The following is a 17225-nucleotide window of genomic DNA, read 5'->3' on the forward strand; positions in this document are numbered from 1 at the left end:
AAATTTTCAAATTACAAACATAATATGCACTATAAATCTAAATGTGAAAAGCAAATACAAAATAACGCTTCACGCTATCAAAATTGATCATTTTCTTAAATATCAACAACTAAACAATATTTCAACTAAAACACATAATGTAAACAAGAGTTTGCCCGATGAGTTAACCAAAAAAATTCGAAATTATCAATGAAAAATGTGGCACACGGGTATTGTTAGCAAATGTATCATTCGTATTCGAACAGCAACCGCATCATTCGTATTCGCATAGAAACCGCATCATTCGTATTCGCATAACAACCGCATCATACGTATTCGAATAGCAACCGCATCATTCGTACTCGAATAAACCGCATCATACGACAGATGCGAGTAACGAACAGATGCGAGTAACGAAATGAATTTGTGAGTACCGAATCGGTACTTCGAGTCAACCGATGTACCCGTTATTCGGTAACGAATACATGCGATTTGCTCCAGCTCTAGCCATAATTAAATAAACCAAACAGGAATGCACAGGATATGCACAGGAAATTTATAGAATTGCGCATAATAACTAAGTGTAATTTTAAGACACTATATTTAAGTTGTGAATAAGTTTTAACTTATTTTTCATTTTACAGGATATTCCTATTCCTCACATGATATTTACTTCCATAATAATGAAATGTTGGCATAATGAAATGTCGTCCAAAAGAAAAGAATCAAGTTGGAGCAATCTAGGCTGTTCTCCGAAGAATATCCGAAAAAACAAATAGTAGTTAAAACTGCTGACATTGGTTTAGCTCTACTCAACACAGCTCTCAAAACTTTGACTGGTTGCCGCGTTTAAGCTCCTAACCAATCAGAACTGATCACTTCTATCCTCGTATTTCGAAGCAGATAAATAAGTATGAATTTATACAGTTTCAGTTGTGGTCTGCAAGGATTGTATTAATTTTACTAATTTTATGTAATTTATCTTAATCAATTTTAAACAAATTTCCATTTTAATGTAAGTGAATAATTTAGGTTTAGACTCCATTATTTCAAATGCATGTGGCTTGCATACGGTATCATGTGATTTATTAAACTAGTGACTGAATTTGTTAAAATTATTAGTTTTTCTTATTAATAGTAAGGATTTATCTTATATTAATATGCTTTTTTTTAAATTTCATTCTTTCAGTTTACTTTATTAAGCTTAGAGAAGTAACCTTTACTGGAAAAGTCAGTGTTAGAAGAGATTGTAATTTTTGTAAGGTCATTCAGGAAATTTCCCGCCCGTTTTAATCTCTATTTCATTAAGCTTTAAAAGCTGATTTTACTAAACGCATTGGTAAAATATGAGAAAAGTTTTCATTATTAAACATTTTTAGCAGAAAAGGGGGATAATCTTGCATTTTAAATAATCACGAGTCAACCTTGCGTTTTAGCTTGGCCTACGTTTAGAAAACGTTATCAAGTAAAGTTTTCTCATCAGAATTTTCTCCATCATGGAATAAGAAGATTTTTAATAAAGAAATATTAAATTGGTATGAAATACCCGAAAATTAAACTATATTTTTCTCTCTCAGTATTGAATTATCGGCAAGTTTTTTATGTTCATCAGAAATGTTTTAATAGAATCATCCATTTATTTATTTAGCACATTATATTAATTAGTAGCTTTTGTAAAGTACGTTGAATGCTGAAATAATTTTGAGATGTCTAGTAAAGTACTAATCGTGTTTCTGTAATGCTAAGCCTATGCTTTCAAAAGGTGGGTTGATAATCAAGTAGGAAAAATGAAACGGCTTCTCTTACACACATACGTTTTTAATTTCATTAATGCCCCTAACTAAAAGCTGAAATTTTCCAAACAGTAGTAACGTTTTTATTCCACTTCATTGAAGTTTGAATTATATTACAATGGGGTTGAATTTATCATTTTGAGATTATTTTTCAATTGATTATAATTATTTTAAACCAAAATAAAATTCACTCGGCTAATGGTGTCTTAAAGAGCTGATATATAATTTAATAGTTACCTTAGAAAATTTTAAAAATATGATAAATGAGAATATTTTACTGAATTTTTACGTTATTTATTTATTGTATACATAAAAGAATGCTGCATCCTCATTGCGCTGAAACAGATGTGGAGTGTGCTTTTTGAAATTTACAAAAATGCATAAACTTAGAAATAACATAGTTTATACACTAATTCTAAACTTTATAACTTAAAATCTAAGAATGACAAGTGCTAAATAGCGAAGTGTTTCAAATCATTCATTGCCAATTTTTAATTTGTTCTGTCTAAGATTATATCTTCTATATCTATTATTATATAAATTTATGTTTTAACTTTGAAAGTTTGCTCTAGAGATTGTTTTTAATGAAATGTTAAATTATATTTATATTTTCAGAAATTCATATTTTGAGTATTATGTATCAATTTTGTTTTGTGCTGAGTACTTTTTTTTCTTTTCCTCTCAGATCGTATAATGGAATCAAGTGTTTTACATATTACCAAATTAAGGGAGGTAAAGAAATTAATCTTTTTCTCATATTATTCAATTTATCTAAATAAAACCTGAACTTAAATTTGAAAATCTTTTTTTTTTTTTTATGGCTCTAGTGTAGAATTGGGTGCCCCTTCGATTGGCAACAAATTTTGTTCAGTTTTGGTGATGAAACCTCCATTTCTGGTTAACATGTTAGTTTTAACTTGGCTTTAGCTTCCTGATTTTTTTAAAGTAAAAATAGATCGATGTATACATGGACAAAGTCAAGGCATTATGCACTGCCAAGTTTGTGCAATTCTCTGATGTTTTTTTAATTGAAAATAGATCAAAGTGTACGTGGACATTGAATCTGCAATTCTTTTGACTTTTTATTTTGGTTTTGTGTAATGGCCATCATGAAATTGTGCCTTCCTAGTGCTGATCTTGGCATCAAAAAAGAATTGCCAAAAACAAGGGCACCCAGTTGTAAACTTTAAGAAATTTTAAGATAGGTTAGTTTCTTATGTTTGAAAGATTTTTCTGTTTGCTGTACTTATATAATAAAATCAATTCCCCTCTACCTCAAAAACATATTCTGAAAAGGATATTTATTAATTTTGAACTATTGCATGTAGTAATATTTTTGAAAAATATTGCATTTACACTTCATATAAATTTTTTAGCATTTTAGAAATTAAAATTATTTTAGTTTCATCATTTATAATTTCTTCCTATTTTAATTGAATATTTTCAGCAATAATGTTTTTTTCCTCCCCCCGTCTTTTTGTATGTGCTTGTGCTTTCTTTATACAAATTAAAAATATTTTTTATGCTATTTTAATTCAAAATTAGTGGGCCAAGCCAGTTTCAAAGAATTCAAAGGTAATTTAAATGGTAATATATTGGCTCCCTCAGTACCTTATAAGAATGTAATTTTAAAAATAGATTAAAAGTTAAATTAATTTTTTTTAATTGTTCATCATACAAAGAAAATCTTCAAGGGGGGATAAGGTTAGGGAAACACACCAGAATCTTTAAACTTCCAATGGAACGATGTTGCAAACAGGCTTAGAAAAATAATAAACTTAAATACTTCAAAATTGTAGCATACTGGATAAAATCACCATAGCCATTATACTTTTCCCATTTGAAAATCGAACAAATCTTATTCTACCTAGAAATACCTAGAAGTTATAATTTAAAAAGAGTTTTAGATTAAAACTTTAACATTCATTTTTGTCTAAAATTAATGTCCAAAATGCAAATTTATACAAAGAGATGTATTGAATGAAAAATATGAGGTATGTATGTTTATAAATACACAGTGATGAAAGTAGGCAGAATTGGGAGGGGTGAAAATATCCACACATTGTATAAATTGGAGCACAAAATATAATATACAGTCAAAAGTCGTTAATCCGGACTCGTCGGGACTTCGGCGATTCCGGATTATCGATTTTTCCGGATTATCGATTTTTCCGGATTATAGATCATCAGTTTAAATCTCGTAAGATGGCATGCAGAAATTCTAAAATTAAAAATATGAAACCGTAATTTATGAAATAAAGAACAATTATGATCTAAAGGGTATCAAAATTTGCAAAAAGAAAAAGCTTAATATTTATTTGTTTACTTAAATAAACATTCCTTTCAATGTAAGTTGTTTAAGTTTTGCTTCGTTTCATGTGATAACTTTCTCTTTAATTCTATTAAACAGACATAATTTCTTGTTCAGTTACAAAGTTCTGCTGTTCAAGTCCTATAATTGCTGTGTCAAGAACACCGACTAATTTGTCAATCGAAATTTTTTCGTTTTCAATAACCTCTGTCACTTTTCTTCGCTATCGGAAGCGAATTATAATGACGAGGAACTTGTTTTAAATCATATCAAAGACGGAGCATATCGAGATGAAATACTACATTTGGTAAGGAATTATAAGCCAAATAAAATAAAAACATCTGATCTTCAATTATAAGCCAAATAAAATAAAAACATCTGCGCTGAAGATAAGGATAGTGCTGACAGATCAACTTCCAATTCATTACGCGCTCGCCGCCGCGTTCCCCCCGCCGAGCAGCGTGAAATTGATAAACAGATTTCGGATTTCAAAACATATTTTCGCTTTAGATCCTTTACATATTAACAAATATATATCGGAAATTCTATTTGATATAATCGAAAGTTTAAGCTTACTTTTATAAAATTGCTCTTACAGTCTGCAAAAAATAATAAGCTGGATCCAATTCGAAAATTAAGGAACAACACTCCTTAATTTTCGAATTTCAACATTAACTGAAATAGATAATTAGATAATTTTAGCTTATACGTCCATTATACATAAAACACGCACGCGAAAACGTATTCTGCACATGCGCAGTCGGAAAAGGTCTTACGCGCGCACGTAAACGCCTATGCGCATGTGTCAACGTGGCGCATGCGCAGAAAGTTTTTAGTTTTGAGGTCCGGATTATAGATCATTCCGAATTATGGGTGTCCGAATTAACGACTTTTGACTGTAATACAAAGTCCGAAATCCAGATATCCAATATCGGGAATTATCAAAAATCTGGACCTCGAAACCACAAACAACGTTTTTCTCGTAGGCTTATGCATGCGCATTTGATTCACCTCTTTGTGCATAATAAAACATCTGGAGAGTCCAGGTTCTTAATTTCACTTCAGTACTAAATAAAATATGGTCAAAAGTTTTTAATCCGGACTTGTCGGGACTTCGGCGATTCCGGATAATCGATTTTTCGGGATTATAGATCATCAGTTTAAATCTGGTAAGATGGCATGCAAAAATTATAAAATTAAAAATATGAAACCGTAATTTATGGAATAAAGAACAATTATGAACTAAAGGGTACCAAAATTTACAAAAAAAAAAAAGCTTACTATTTATTTGTTTACTTTATTAAACATTTCTTTCAATGTAAGTTGTTTAAGTTGCTTCGTTTCATGTGATAATACTTTCTCTTTAATTCTATTAAACAGACATAATTTCTTGTTTAGTTACAAAGTTCCGCTGTTCAAGTCCTATAATTGCTGTGTCGAGAATGCCGACTAATTTGTCAATCGAAATTTTTTGTTTTCTATAACCTCTGTGTCATTTTCTTCACTATCGGAAGCGAATTATAATGATGAGGAACTTGATTTAAATCATATCAAAGACTGAGTACATCGAGATGAAATACTACATTTAGTAATGAATTATAAGCCAAATAAAATAAAAACATCTGCTCTGAAGATAAGGATAGTGCTGACAGATCAACTTCCAATTCATTGCGCGCCGCGTTGTTTCCCTCCCCCCGCAGAGCAGTGTGAAATTGATAAACATATTTCGGAATGATGAGATAATCAAAGGATATGCCTTTATCCATTTTTTGCAGCAATTCCACTTTCTGTTTAATGGACTTCGAAACATACTTTCGCTTTGTAGATCCTAAACATATTAGTAAATATATATCGGAAATTCTATTTGACATAATCGAAAGTTCAAGCTTACTTTTATAAAATTGCTGTAACAGTCTGCAAAAAATAATAAGCCGGATCCAATTCGAAGATTACGGAACAACGCAATCTGCAACATTAACTGAATTAGATAATTTTAGCTTAGCTTATACCGTCCGTTATACATTAAACCCGCATGCGTAAACGTATTAGGTGCATATTCGCAACCGTAAAGGTCTTACGTGCACGCGCAAACGCCTGCAACGCATGCGCAGAAAGTTTGTACCTTTGAGGTCCGGATTATGGGTGTCTGAATTAACGACTTTTGACTGTACCTTGTTATTGAAGGAACAAGCATTTTAGCATAATTTTGTATGATCAGTAATTTGGCTCCGTTGCTGCATATCTGCTTGGCATACATCCCAAACTGAAACATTCCACATAGATATATCGTTGATCTGATGCCAACCTGGTGAATCATTATTTATTATAGTTTCCTTTCATCACCGCATGTTTATCAACACATGACAACTTAAGTAATGATTCATGTAGCGATGCCTAAATAATTTTTTTATGTTGGTAATTGACTAATAAAAGAGTATATAACCTTTTATGTTGACATTAAGCTTGCCGATCATTACAGATTTAAGTAAATGTACTTAAAAATATTGACGAAGAAAAAATTAACAAAAATTTCTTTCCATATGCTAAAAAGAGATTTTGTTGATGATACTCATAGACCCAAAGATTACATTTAGGGCTATTTGAATTAAGAATAACTGATTTGTTATTCACATAAACCCAAAACCAGCGCCAGGGCTTGTATAGCCGCACTGGGTTGAGAATTTAGAACGCACAGACACTGCATCAGGCAGCAAGATATCTAGCTCTGGCTTTCAATAAGGCTTTATATGTGAGAATTTATTCAGGACTGATAAGCCTTAAGCATGTGCAAGAAATAGCCATAAGTATAATAAATAAGTAAACTAATACAATTCAGGCTTAATTGTCTCAGTGCGCATTAGAAGCAAGATAAAATTTAACGGAACAACTTATTATTAGTTGCCAAGCTCATGATGCATAGCCAAATATGCAGGGCTGTGGATTCGGTAGGGAAAATGACAGACTCCTGGAATTTGAAAGACTCTGACTCCCTTATATACACTCTTAGAAGAAAAAAAAAAAAAGAGAGAGAGAGAGAGAGGCACACCAAGAAGGAGCTATTTGAATGGGAAGAAAATCCGTGGAAGTGATACTTTTGAATCACTTCCACGGATTTGAAGTGAATACCGTGGAAGTGATCTGTGGAAGTTTCTGTACATGTACAGAAAAACATGATTACAGTTTGAGAAAAATTGGATGATTTATTGAAGTGATAGAGCTTCACAAAGTGAAAAAGTCAGTACAGTAAAATTCCAGAAATCCGCAAAGCTTGGGACCAGAGGTTGTGAGGATTTCAGGATAGAAAAGATAAAGCATAATATTCGGACTAAAAGTGCAAAATGAATAAGGTGTATTAGATACATTAAATTATTACTACATACATAAATTGATTATATTATTCAATGTATTATATGTACACAGCATCAAGGTTTGCCGATTTCGCCTCGTGCGAAGATTTCGGGTGTTAGAATCACTGTTGCTGTAAAATTTCAACAGCTTTTCTTTATTTTTCCGTATATCATACACAATCATGTCGCAATTCCATACCATTCTGCTATAAATTGAGGAGTAGCACCTGCTTCCATCTTTTGCACTTTTTGCATTACCGTCAATGCAACGTGTTTACGTTTTTCGACATTGCATGCAGTAAAATCACGAGCGCGTTTATCTGTCATTGTATTAAAAAGGGCTGAAATTAAAAACATTCTTAATTTATCCACAAAATTATCCGGATAAAAAAAATGCAGCATTAAACAATCTCTTGAAATGCTCAGAAAATACAACAACGTGAATCGTGAACTTGAACAAAGAGTTGAATGAATCGTCTGCTTTTTTACCTCGATGCATACCTCGAAAAAAAACCTCATTATTATTCGGTAATTATGACATCATTATTCGGTAAGTATTTTTTTCTTCAATACTTCGTACTCAATGTTGCGTTTTCCGGAACTTATAAACTGATTGTTTATATTCTGAGAGGTACCGTGGATTTTTGGTATTTGACTGTAATCCGTTTGTCCACCTCTGTGCCTTATGCAAGCAGTTATTCAACTTGGCATCGATTGATAGAGGTTGCCGATATCCTCCTGAGGGATATCGTGCCAAATTCTGTCCAACTGGTACGTTAGATCATCAAAATCCCAAGCTGGTTGGAGGGCCCTGCCCATAATGCTCCAAACGTGCTCAATAGGAGAGAGATCTGGCGACCTTGCTGGGCAAGGTAATGTTCGGCAAGCAGTAGAAATGTGCAGTGACGGGGGCGGGCATTATCTTGCTGAAATGTAAGCCCAGGGTAGTGTGACATGAAGGGCAACACAACGAGCCTTAGAACTTCGTCGACATACCGCTGTGCTGTAAGTTTGCGACGGATGACAACCAAAGGGTCCTACTATCAAATAAAATAGCACCCCAAACCATCACTCCTGGTTGTCGGACTCGCTGGTCCTTCGCTGGTCATCGGGGCTCAGTTCAAAGCGGGTCTCATCACTGAAGACTATTCTACTCCAGTGAGTGACATTCCAGTGTGAATGAGTCCACCACCACTACAAACGGGTTTGATGTTGTACAGAGGTCAATAGTAGTCGGTACAAGGGACGTCATGATCTCAGCTCCCTTTCTGTGAGCTGTCTATGAATGGTCCTTGCAGTCACTGAAGCACTTGTTGCACATACAATCGATGATAATGATGCATCTTGGGTTGTGAATGCCGCTCTGACGATTGCTCGGTCTTCACGTTCTGTCGTTTCTGTAGGCCTACCGCTGCCATCTTAACGCTGTGTGCGGTTATGGTTCACCCATTCCTGCGAACATCGTCTAATAGTGGCATCACTCTTGCTCAAATGTCGAGCTATTCGCCGATAAGACCAACCACCTTCTTTGAGCCCAACTACATGACCTCCCTCAAATTCTGACATCTGTGCATATCGTTCGCGCATCTGTGCGAGGCATAGTTATTGTCTACCAGAGTACACGAAATGAAATTCATGAAGAATTTATAACCTGGTATCGTAATTTTTCCTCTTAAATATCCTGCCAGTTCTGCTGATCAGATGTGCTGTAGCGACAACCGTTCATTCATTGGCAGCCAAAATGTAAAATTTTGCATTTTCTGTCGAAACCTGTATGCATACCAATTTTTGTCCAATTTCTTTATATCTTCTTGGTGCGTCTCTCTCTTTTTGTTGTTGTTGTCTAAGAGTGTATATGTAAACAAATACACATGGATTGCAGCTTATTTTTTTAATATAAAAGAAGTAGTAGATGCTACAGAAAGAATTGAAATCTTTTTTCAATTCACTTTAATTTCATTTCATATTCAAACTGTCCAAAATAAACTGGAGTTGGCGTGTTCTTAGCGACTCTCGACTCCTTTTACCCAGAAAACTACCTGACTACAGTCTTGCAAATATGTATTGCAAACAATAGCTAAATTTGATGATGATAGCCATGAATTTTAAAGGTTTTCGGATATAGCTAAACAAAGGTGAAATTTTCAAATTAATGGATTTTGTAAAGAAATGTGGAGAAGCAGTAATAAATTAAGATGATAAAGTTTTTCTTTGTGCTGACTATGCTTCTTAATATCAGTCAATTAATGAATGGTGAAATCTGTAGTATGGTTCTAGATCCAGAAAATACCGCTACAGATAGTGAAGAAAGTGACGGAGAAGTTATTGAAAACAAAAAATTTCTTTGACAAGTTAGTCGGAATTCTCAACATGGCAGTTACAGGACTTCAACAATGTAACTGAACAAGAGATTATGTCTCTCTACAGAATTAAAGAGAAAGTATTAGCACAAGAAAAGAAGCAACTTAAACAACTTGCATTGAAAGAAATGTTTAATAAGGTAAACAAATAAATATTAAGCCTTTTTTTTTTTTTTTTTTTTTTTTTTTTTTTTTTTTTTTTTTTTGTAAATTTTGATACCCTCTAGATCATAAATACTTCATTATTTCATAAATCACGATTTCATATTTTTAATTTTATAACTTGTATATGTCATCTTACTAGATTTAAACTGATGATTCAATATCCGGAAAAATTCAGAATCGCCGAAGTCCCGACGAGTCCAGATTTCGGACTTTGTACTGTATATATTTTAAAAAAAGTCTGACATTAAAATTAACAGAGCTTTTGTATATGAAGAATGTATTCAGTATTTAATAGGATGATCGCTTAGAAATATATGAGCACGATAGTGACTAAGTATCCTTATAATCAAATCATTTATGACACCTACAATGAATCTTATTTCTTTGGAAATTACTCATCATGATTAGTAAAAAAAAATTATGGCTGTAGTTCAGCAACTGGTCTGTGAATGTAATTTTATATATTCTTTATGGATTTAAGCAGTAGTAAAATTAATAATTTAATAACTGGTTTGCAGTTGAAAATAGTAATAATTAGCTAACTAAACAGTTGAAAATTGTTTAAACAAGTTTTGCAATTCAGTTCTAATAAACTGGTTTGCCAAACTAAAATTATTTTAAGAAATGATTCTGGTACAAGACGGTTAAATCCAGTCATTGGGTTTAAGCTTTGAAAGCTGGTTGCCTATCCATTGTTTGAGTATATTTTATTCAAGGAAAGATATTGACGAGTGTAGCTTTATGCAGGTAAAAATAATTATTCATAAATGACTATCAATTTTTTAAAAGGTTAAACATAAGATCCAGGATCTGTTTATGTGCCAAAAATTAAAATCGAGATAAAATAAAGTTACAGTCTAGCATAATATTATAATAATTATATTTCATACATATAATTGAAACAATTCAGTTAAGAACCAAGATTTGTAGGTTAAAAGGAAGGTTTTTTTGCACTCTAAAATGATCCTTTCTCTTAGAAAGCACTCCAGAAAGATATACTTGCCCTTCAGCAAACAATCCTAGTGTTGTTAGCCATTATCTGACAAATCCTCAATGCTCTCCAGTTCCTTTTTTCTGTTCCCACAGGTGAATTTATGAAGTAGGGAGACCATTTCATATGAACTTCCAGGGGCCTCCTCATCTTAAGACATGTCTACTATTTTTAAAAATTAACATAGGCTGTTCTGAATATAGTGATTGCAATATATGCTATCCCGTAAATCTGCCTCTGTCTGTTCTCTTTTAAAAAGACTGTCCATAATATTTAAAAATTTTAACACGTATAAGTACAATTAAACTCTAACGTAACGATTGATGAACCATGTGGAAAGAGTGGTTAGCATTGCCATATTTCTTAAAAAGCAATACAGTCAAAAGTCGTTAATTCGGACACCCATAATCCGGACCTCAAAGCTACAAACTTTCTGCGCATGCGTCGCAATCACGCATGCGCACAGGCGTTTACGATAGCGCGTAAGACCTTTACGGCTGCGAATATGTTTGTGCGCATACTCGTTTAATGTGTAACGGAGGTATAAGCTAAGCTAAAATTATCTAATTCAGTTAATGTTGCAGATTGTGTTCTTCCTTAATCTTCAAATTGGATCCGGCTTATTATTTTTTGCAGACTGTTAGAGCAATTTCATAAAAGTAAGCTTGAACTTTCGATTATGTCAAATAGAATTTCCGATATATATTTACTAATATGTAATTTGTATCTACAAAGCGAAAGTATGTTTTGAAATCCGAAATATGTTTACAATTTCACGCTGTGGATTGGAAGTTGATCTGTCAGCACTATCCTTATCTTCAGGGCAGATGTTTTTATTTTATTTGGCTTATAATTCCTTACTAAGTGTAGTATTTCATCTCGATGTACTCCGTCTTTGATATGATTTAAATCAAGTTCCTCGTCATTATAATTTGCTTCCGATAGTGAAGAAAGTGACCCAGAGGTTATTGAAAACGAAAACGTTTCGATTGACAAATTAGTCGGTGTATTCTCAACACAGCAATTATAGGACTTGAACAGCGGAACTTTGTAACTAAACAAGAAATTATGTCTGTTTAATAGAATTAAAACAGAAAGTATTATCACATGAAACGAAGCAACTTACATTGAAAGAAATGTTTAATAAAGTAAACAAATAAATATTAAGATTTTTCTTTTTGTAAATTTTGATACCCTTTAGATCATAATTGTTCTTTATTTCATAAATTACGGTTTCATATTTTTAATTTTGTACTTTCTGCATGCCATCTTGCCAGATTTAAACTAATGATCCGGAAAAATCGATAATCCGGAATCGCCGAAGTCCCGACGAGTCCGGATTAACGACTTTTGACTGTAGTAAATATTATTTCAGAAACATATTGAAAGTTAACTGTTGTTGTTATATGCAACTATGAAATTTGTTTTGTTTTCCAATTTACCATATGTTAATATGGTTTATTCACCAATTTTTGTTAATTTTGACCTGCAGCCAAAAACGTTTCTGATGCCTGCTCTGCATTATACAAAAACATAAAAGGGGGTGAATCGAAGAAAAAAATTCTTTTGAAAGAGTGCAAGCAAGGAAAAGGTTGGAAATCCTCATTTTAAAAGATAGACCATGTTCTTTATCTGACTGGAAGGCCCACCAGCGGCCGAGCGGTAAAGTCACTGAACACTGGTAGTTCGGTCCAAGGTTCGAATCCCGCAAACGGGCTGGCTGCATGGGCGTTTTCGTGGTTTTCCCCATGTGTAACGTGTATACGAGCCAGTTTCCCTTAGAAAGTCTTCCACGAAGGCATCCCTCCCTTTAGGCAGATAGCCCTCGAGGCTTTGCCATAATCACACACACATTTTATCTGACTGGTGTAATAAATCCAATGATAAAGAGAGAAATTTAAGAAATTTTTTAAATGATGCAGTTTAAAAAAATTGGCTACTTCGAAGGTCTTCATCAATATCAGATAAAATATGCTAAAAATAAAGATTATTTGGCTGTATTTGTCTGTTGCTGGAACTGGTGTGCCAGACATACCAAAAATTTCAGTGGGGTCTGAGAAACACTGCAAAATGTAAACAAAAACTTCAAAAGTTTAAGTTTTACAAAATATGAAATAGATGTTGTTGTCTTGTCCGAGGAGTCAAACAGGACCGAAAGTATCCAACACCTGCAACATCAATAATCTTCGAAGAACAGAGGAGTTGGTGCAAGGGAGCTATATTTATACTGAGGAACTTGGCCAAAATAGCATGACAGTCGAAAAAATGGTCTGGAGAAAGTTGGATATCAGCACAGTAAGGACAGCTATTATAATTTCACTTGCCATCAAGGTATATCTTCATTCCTTTAAAGTGTTTTGTCCTCAGTCTGACTATAATAGTGGAAATGACATGGTTACAATTTAAGGCAGGAATGGAGCTCTTCTTGATTGACTGGGAGATAAGTCTTCAGCTGACTTTTGCATCAGTATTGGTAAAGATTAAGCTGTTGGAAAGTTGAGAACTATTTCGGGCGTCTTTGGCAAGGCCATCAGCCTGCTCATTTCCGTAAATATCAACATCTGCTGGTATCCACTGTAGTGTGCAGGTCCCTTGGGCTGCAGTAGTTTTATTTATGAGCATGACAATGTCCTGCATAAGTTGAGAGTCGTCTCTTAGAATGGCTTGGAGTACAAATTTAGAATGAGAATAATAAAAGGCCACTGGAATTCTAGATTGCCTTGGAAAGGTAGATATTTAAAGCCTTTTTGATGGCCACGAGCTCACAAGTATAATTTGAGACAATTTTATCAACAGGTATTGTATGGGATTCAGATTCACCATTAACATGAATGAAATGGATGTCAGTGCCACCCTTGTCGAGGTCTGAATCCGAGGAACCATCTGTATATGAAATAGGTAGATTTTGGGCCAAATTTGAAAGTACATTGATGTTGTGGATGCCTTTCTCCTTGATTATTGCAGCTGGCTGTTTTTTGTTACAAGGTTGCTAGAGGTTTAATTTACATTTGCTTGTGGTGAGGGACTGATAGAAGAGGTCCTTTAACAGTATCAGTATCTTCATACAAGTTGATTTCTCCTGATTTCACTGTCGAATTATAGGGTGGAGGGCCGTTTTAATATATTTTTTCCCTTATGTGCCTTGAAGGTTTTCCTGGAGATATGAAGATCTGTAAGGCTTCTAATTTTGTTTGTGAACTTGATGATGATCAATTTTCTTCTGTTTTCTAAGGGGGTTAGGCTGCATTCAGTTTCTGCTTTATTGTTATTTGTAGATGAGACGCACTAATAATTATCTTAGATGTTCTGAACTGGACAGTATTGATCTTATGTTCTGTAGATGAGGCTGGTGCTCAAATGGGAGCAACATATTCTAGAATGGGTCTAACAAGCAAAGTATAAGTATTAAGAACAGTTGTTGGTCGTGATCCCGAAGATGCACCACATAATCTCTTAAGGCTATTAAGCCAAGGCTTTGTTAGAGATTTGTTCAAGGTGTTTTTGAAAATCTCAGCTCATCATCAAGAGTTACAACAAGGTACTTGGGATGTGTAGCTCATTTTAGCCACATAAATTTATAGTAGCTTGAAAAGACTTTCTGTTTTTCTTGTCAGTTTCAAAAATAAAATAATTAGTTTTGTCAGGATTTAAAGTGAGCTTGAGCTATTTTGACCAGTCCCCAATGCCTTGCATACAAAGATTGAGAATCCTTTGTGATTCATGAATGTCAGAGTTAGTATACCATACTGCAATGTCATCCACATAACACACAACTCGTGCCTCCTTGCTGATGTGGGAGTCAATGGTATTAAGGTAGAGGAGGAAAAGAAGAGGACTTAACACAAAGCCCTGTGGAACTCCTGCCCATCTGCAATGGGGGGTTTTAAAAACATGCCATTTACTTTGAAGTTTCTTCCTCTCAAAAAGTCATTTATTCAGATGAAAGAGTTACCCAGAACACCTGCTCTATGGATAATATCATTTAATTTCTGCCTCTAGACTTTGTCAAACACTGAAGAAAGATCTAGGAAGACTGTGGTGGTTTTCTGTGACGCTCATCCTGGAAGCCATTGATTGGCAGAGGTAGAAGAGCTGGTCAACTGTGCTATGCTTGGCCCTGTAGGCAATTTGGTAAAAATGGAGGGCCTTATTCTCAGTGAGCCACTTCATCAATCTGGTATGAATGATTCTGTCCATGCTGGTCAATAAAATGGGCCTAAAACTTTTGCAGTTGATAGCATCTTTTCCTGGCTTAAGAATAGGTGTATAATAGTTGAGATCTTCAAAATTTTAGGTAGCTTGCCTGTGTGCCAAGAAGTATTAAAAATATGAAGCAATGATCTTTTCGCATTTGAGCATGAACAAGGTCGCGTCCAGGGGATTTTCTAGGATCAAGTCACTGGATGGCAGATTCTAGTTAATCAGATGTGAAGATGCAGCCATCTGAAAACTACTTATTTAGTTTGATAATAGATTTGTATGTCTTGTAGTACTTTCTGTCATATAAAGTGTACGATAGTCTACTTGCATTTTTATAGTGTTTGGCAAGCATATTTGTAGTATCTCTATTTGTTCTGGCTATGTCATCATCAGAGAACAAGATATTCAACTGAGGTGTCTCTTGGGGAAAATTTTTGGAGTTATTTAGAGCCTTTATCATGTTCCAGTATTAGGAGGTTCTGTTTCTTGGATCAAGTTTGCTGCAAAGCTCTGTCCATTTCTTTTGTTTGCAGGCGAAGATTTCTTCTTCAGTTTTGTTACTAGCTTCAGTAAGCTTATTTCTTAATTGCTCGCTGTTGTTTCTCATGAGCTCCTGGTTGATAGTCTCTTTCATGTATCAGCTCCTCAAAGTTGTGGTCTCTCTAAAATGGTATCCAGTTGTCTTTTTGCTTTCCTCTAGGAATGTTGTGCCTGGCCATGGTTTTGAATATGACTTGTGAAGGCGGTGAGGAGTTTCTCAAGATTTCCGTTTTCAGACGATCCCGAGCAGAGGCATTCCAGCTCCTGCATAAAACCTTCCCATGTAGCTTTTGCGGAAGTTCCATGAGTGCGTATGCTATGGGGAATATTCCTCGTTTATCTGGATAGTGGTGCAAACAGGATAGTGGTCACTGATTGCAGATTTTATTACTTCCCAGTGGGAATTATCTGGTTGGTAGCTTATCGTGGCGATACCGACAGCAAATGCAGTATAGTTGGTTCTAGAGACATAAGTGCTTTCTCCTGTGTTAAGAATAGTCAAATTCAAGTCAGTAGCCAGGTCTTCAATTTGGTTTCCTTTGGAATCCAGTAGCTGGCAACCCCATGAAGTGCTTTTAACATTGAAGTTTCCAAGAAATTTTGGTCTCAGCTGTGGTATCTGCAAGACTCTGGAGGAGATTGGTATCAAGGGGTGAATTATCAGGATGGTAAGCATTTACCACAGTAATAATATGCTTATAAAGAAAAAAAATTATTGTTTGAGCCCCGGTTGGCAGAAGATGAAGTCTGGGGGATTTCTGTAAACTTCAGATCTGGAGTTTTACCTAAAAAAGCAATGCATCCACCAATACCAGTGAGCCTATCTTTCCTTTTCACTATGAATCCCATAATATTTAAGTTTAAATTAGATTTGTTTCCTGCAAGCAGGCAATGCGAACATTATTTGAATGCAGAATAAAAGACAATTCGTCCATTTTCTTTTCTGTGCTATTAATATTAAGTTGGAGGAAATTCACTGTCCGCGTAGAAAATTTCTCGACATGGTACCGGACTGCAGAACACAATGCGTCGGCTGCCAGGCACGCAGTAGCATTAAGACCAGACTCCAATATTGCACTATCCGTAGATAAGGAAGTTTGCCAGAGCCTCCAAAGAAGTTAGATTTCTGCCTGTTGGTCCACGGAGGGTATTGTTGCGTTTTTCTTTTTTGACACCAGTTGTTATGTTATTTTCTTCCTTCACGTTCGTGTGTATTTGGAGTGAATAACGACGACACTTGATGAAGTATCGTAAACACACTTTATTGGCCAGTATTAATCAGGATAACTTCAAAATCTCGTTTACAGTCATCGAACTGTTACAGACACGATCAGCGACACAGCTTTTAGGTTATCAAGCTATCACGGTGGAGACAGCTTCACTGCAAAGCACCAGAGTACAGCTCCTGACTCTGCTTTTGGTTATTCTTGGAACTCCACATATTCTCGAGACTCTCCACGCTACAACTTGCGATGCACTCGATGACGCACAGAGCACAGCTACTGACTCTTCGGTTCAGTTGTTCCCGGAGCTTGACAC

At 34.7% G+C, this 17225-nt stretch overlaps 1 protein-coding gene across 5 annotated transcripts in view; it reads left to right on the forward strand.

Moving 5' to 3' along the window:
* The first annotated feature begins 791 nt into the window (after positions 1-791).
* CycB3 (cyclin B3) overlaps positions 792-17225 on the forward strand; it is a 46259-nt gene continuing 29825 nt past the window's right edge. The window contains exons 1-2 of one of the 5 annotated variants that reach the window (XM_035350186.2): positions 792-890; positions 2458-2504. In XM_035350186.2, coding sequence (XP_035206077.1) covers positions 2466-2504 — 39 coding nt within the window. In that variant the 5' untranslated portion in view covers positions 792-890; positions 2458-2465. Of the gene's footprint in view, positions 995-1042; positions 1117-1432; positions 1515-2457; positions 2505-9696; positions 9931-17225 lie in introns of those variants that run through there. The other 4 variants (XM_035350185.2, XM_035350187.2, XM_035350188.2 and 1 more) reach the window with 4 other exon arrangements.

This window comes from Stegodyphus dumicola, chromosome 5 (genome assembly GCF_044657685.1).
Source record: "Stegodyphus dumicola isolate Sdum_Otavi_A_Nest chromosome 5, ASM4465768v1".
NCBI lineage: Eukaryota > Metazoa > Arthropoda > Arachnida > Araneae > Eresidae > Stegodyphus > Stegodyphus dumicola.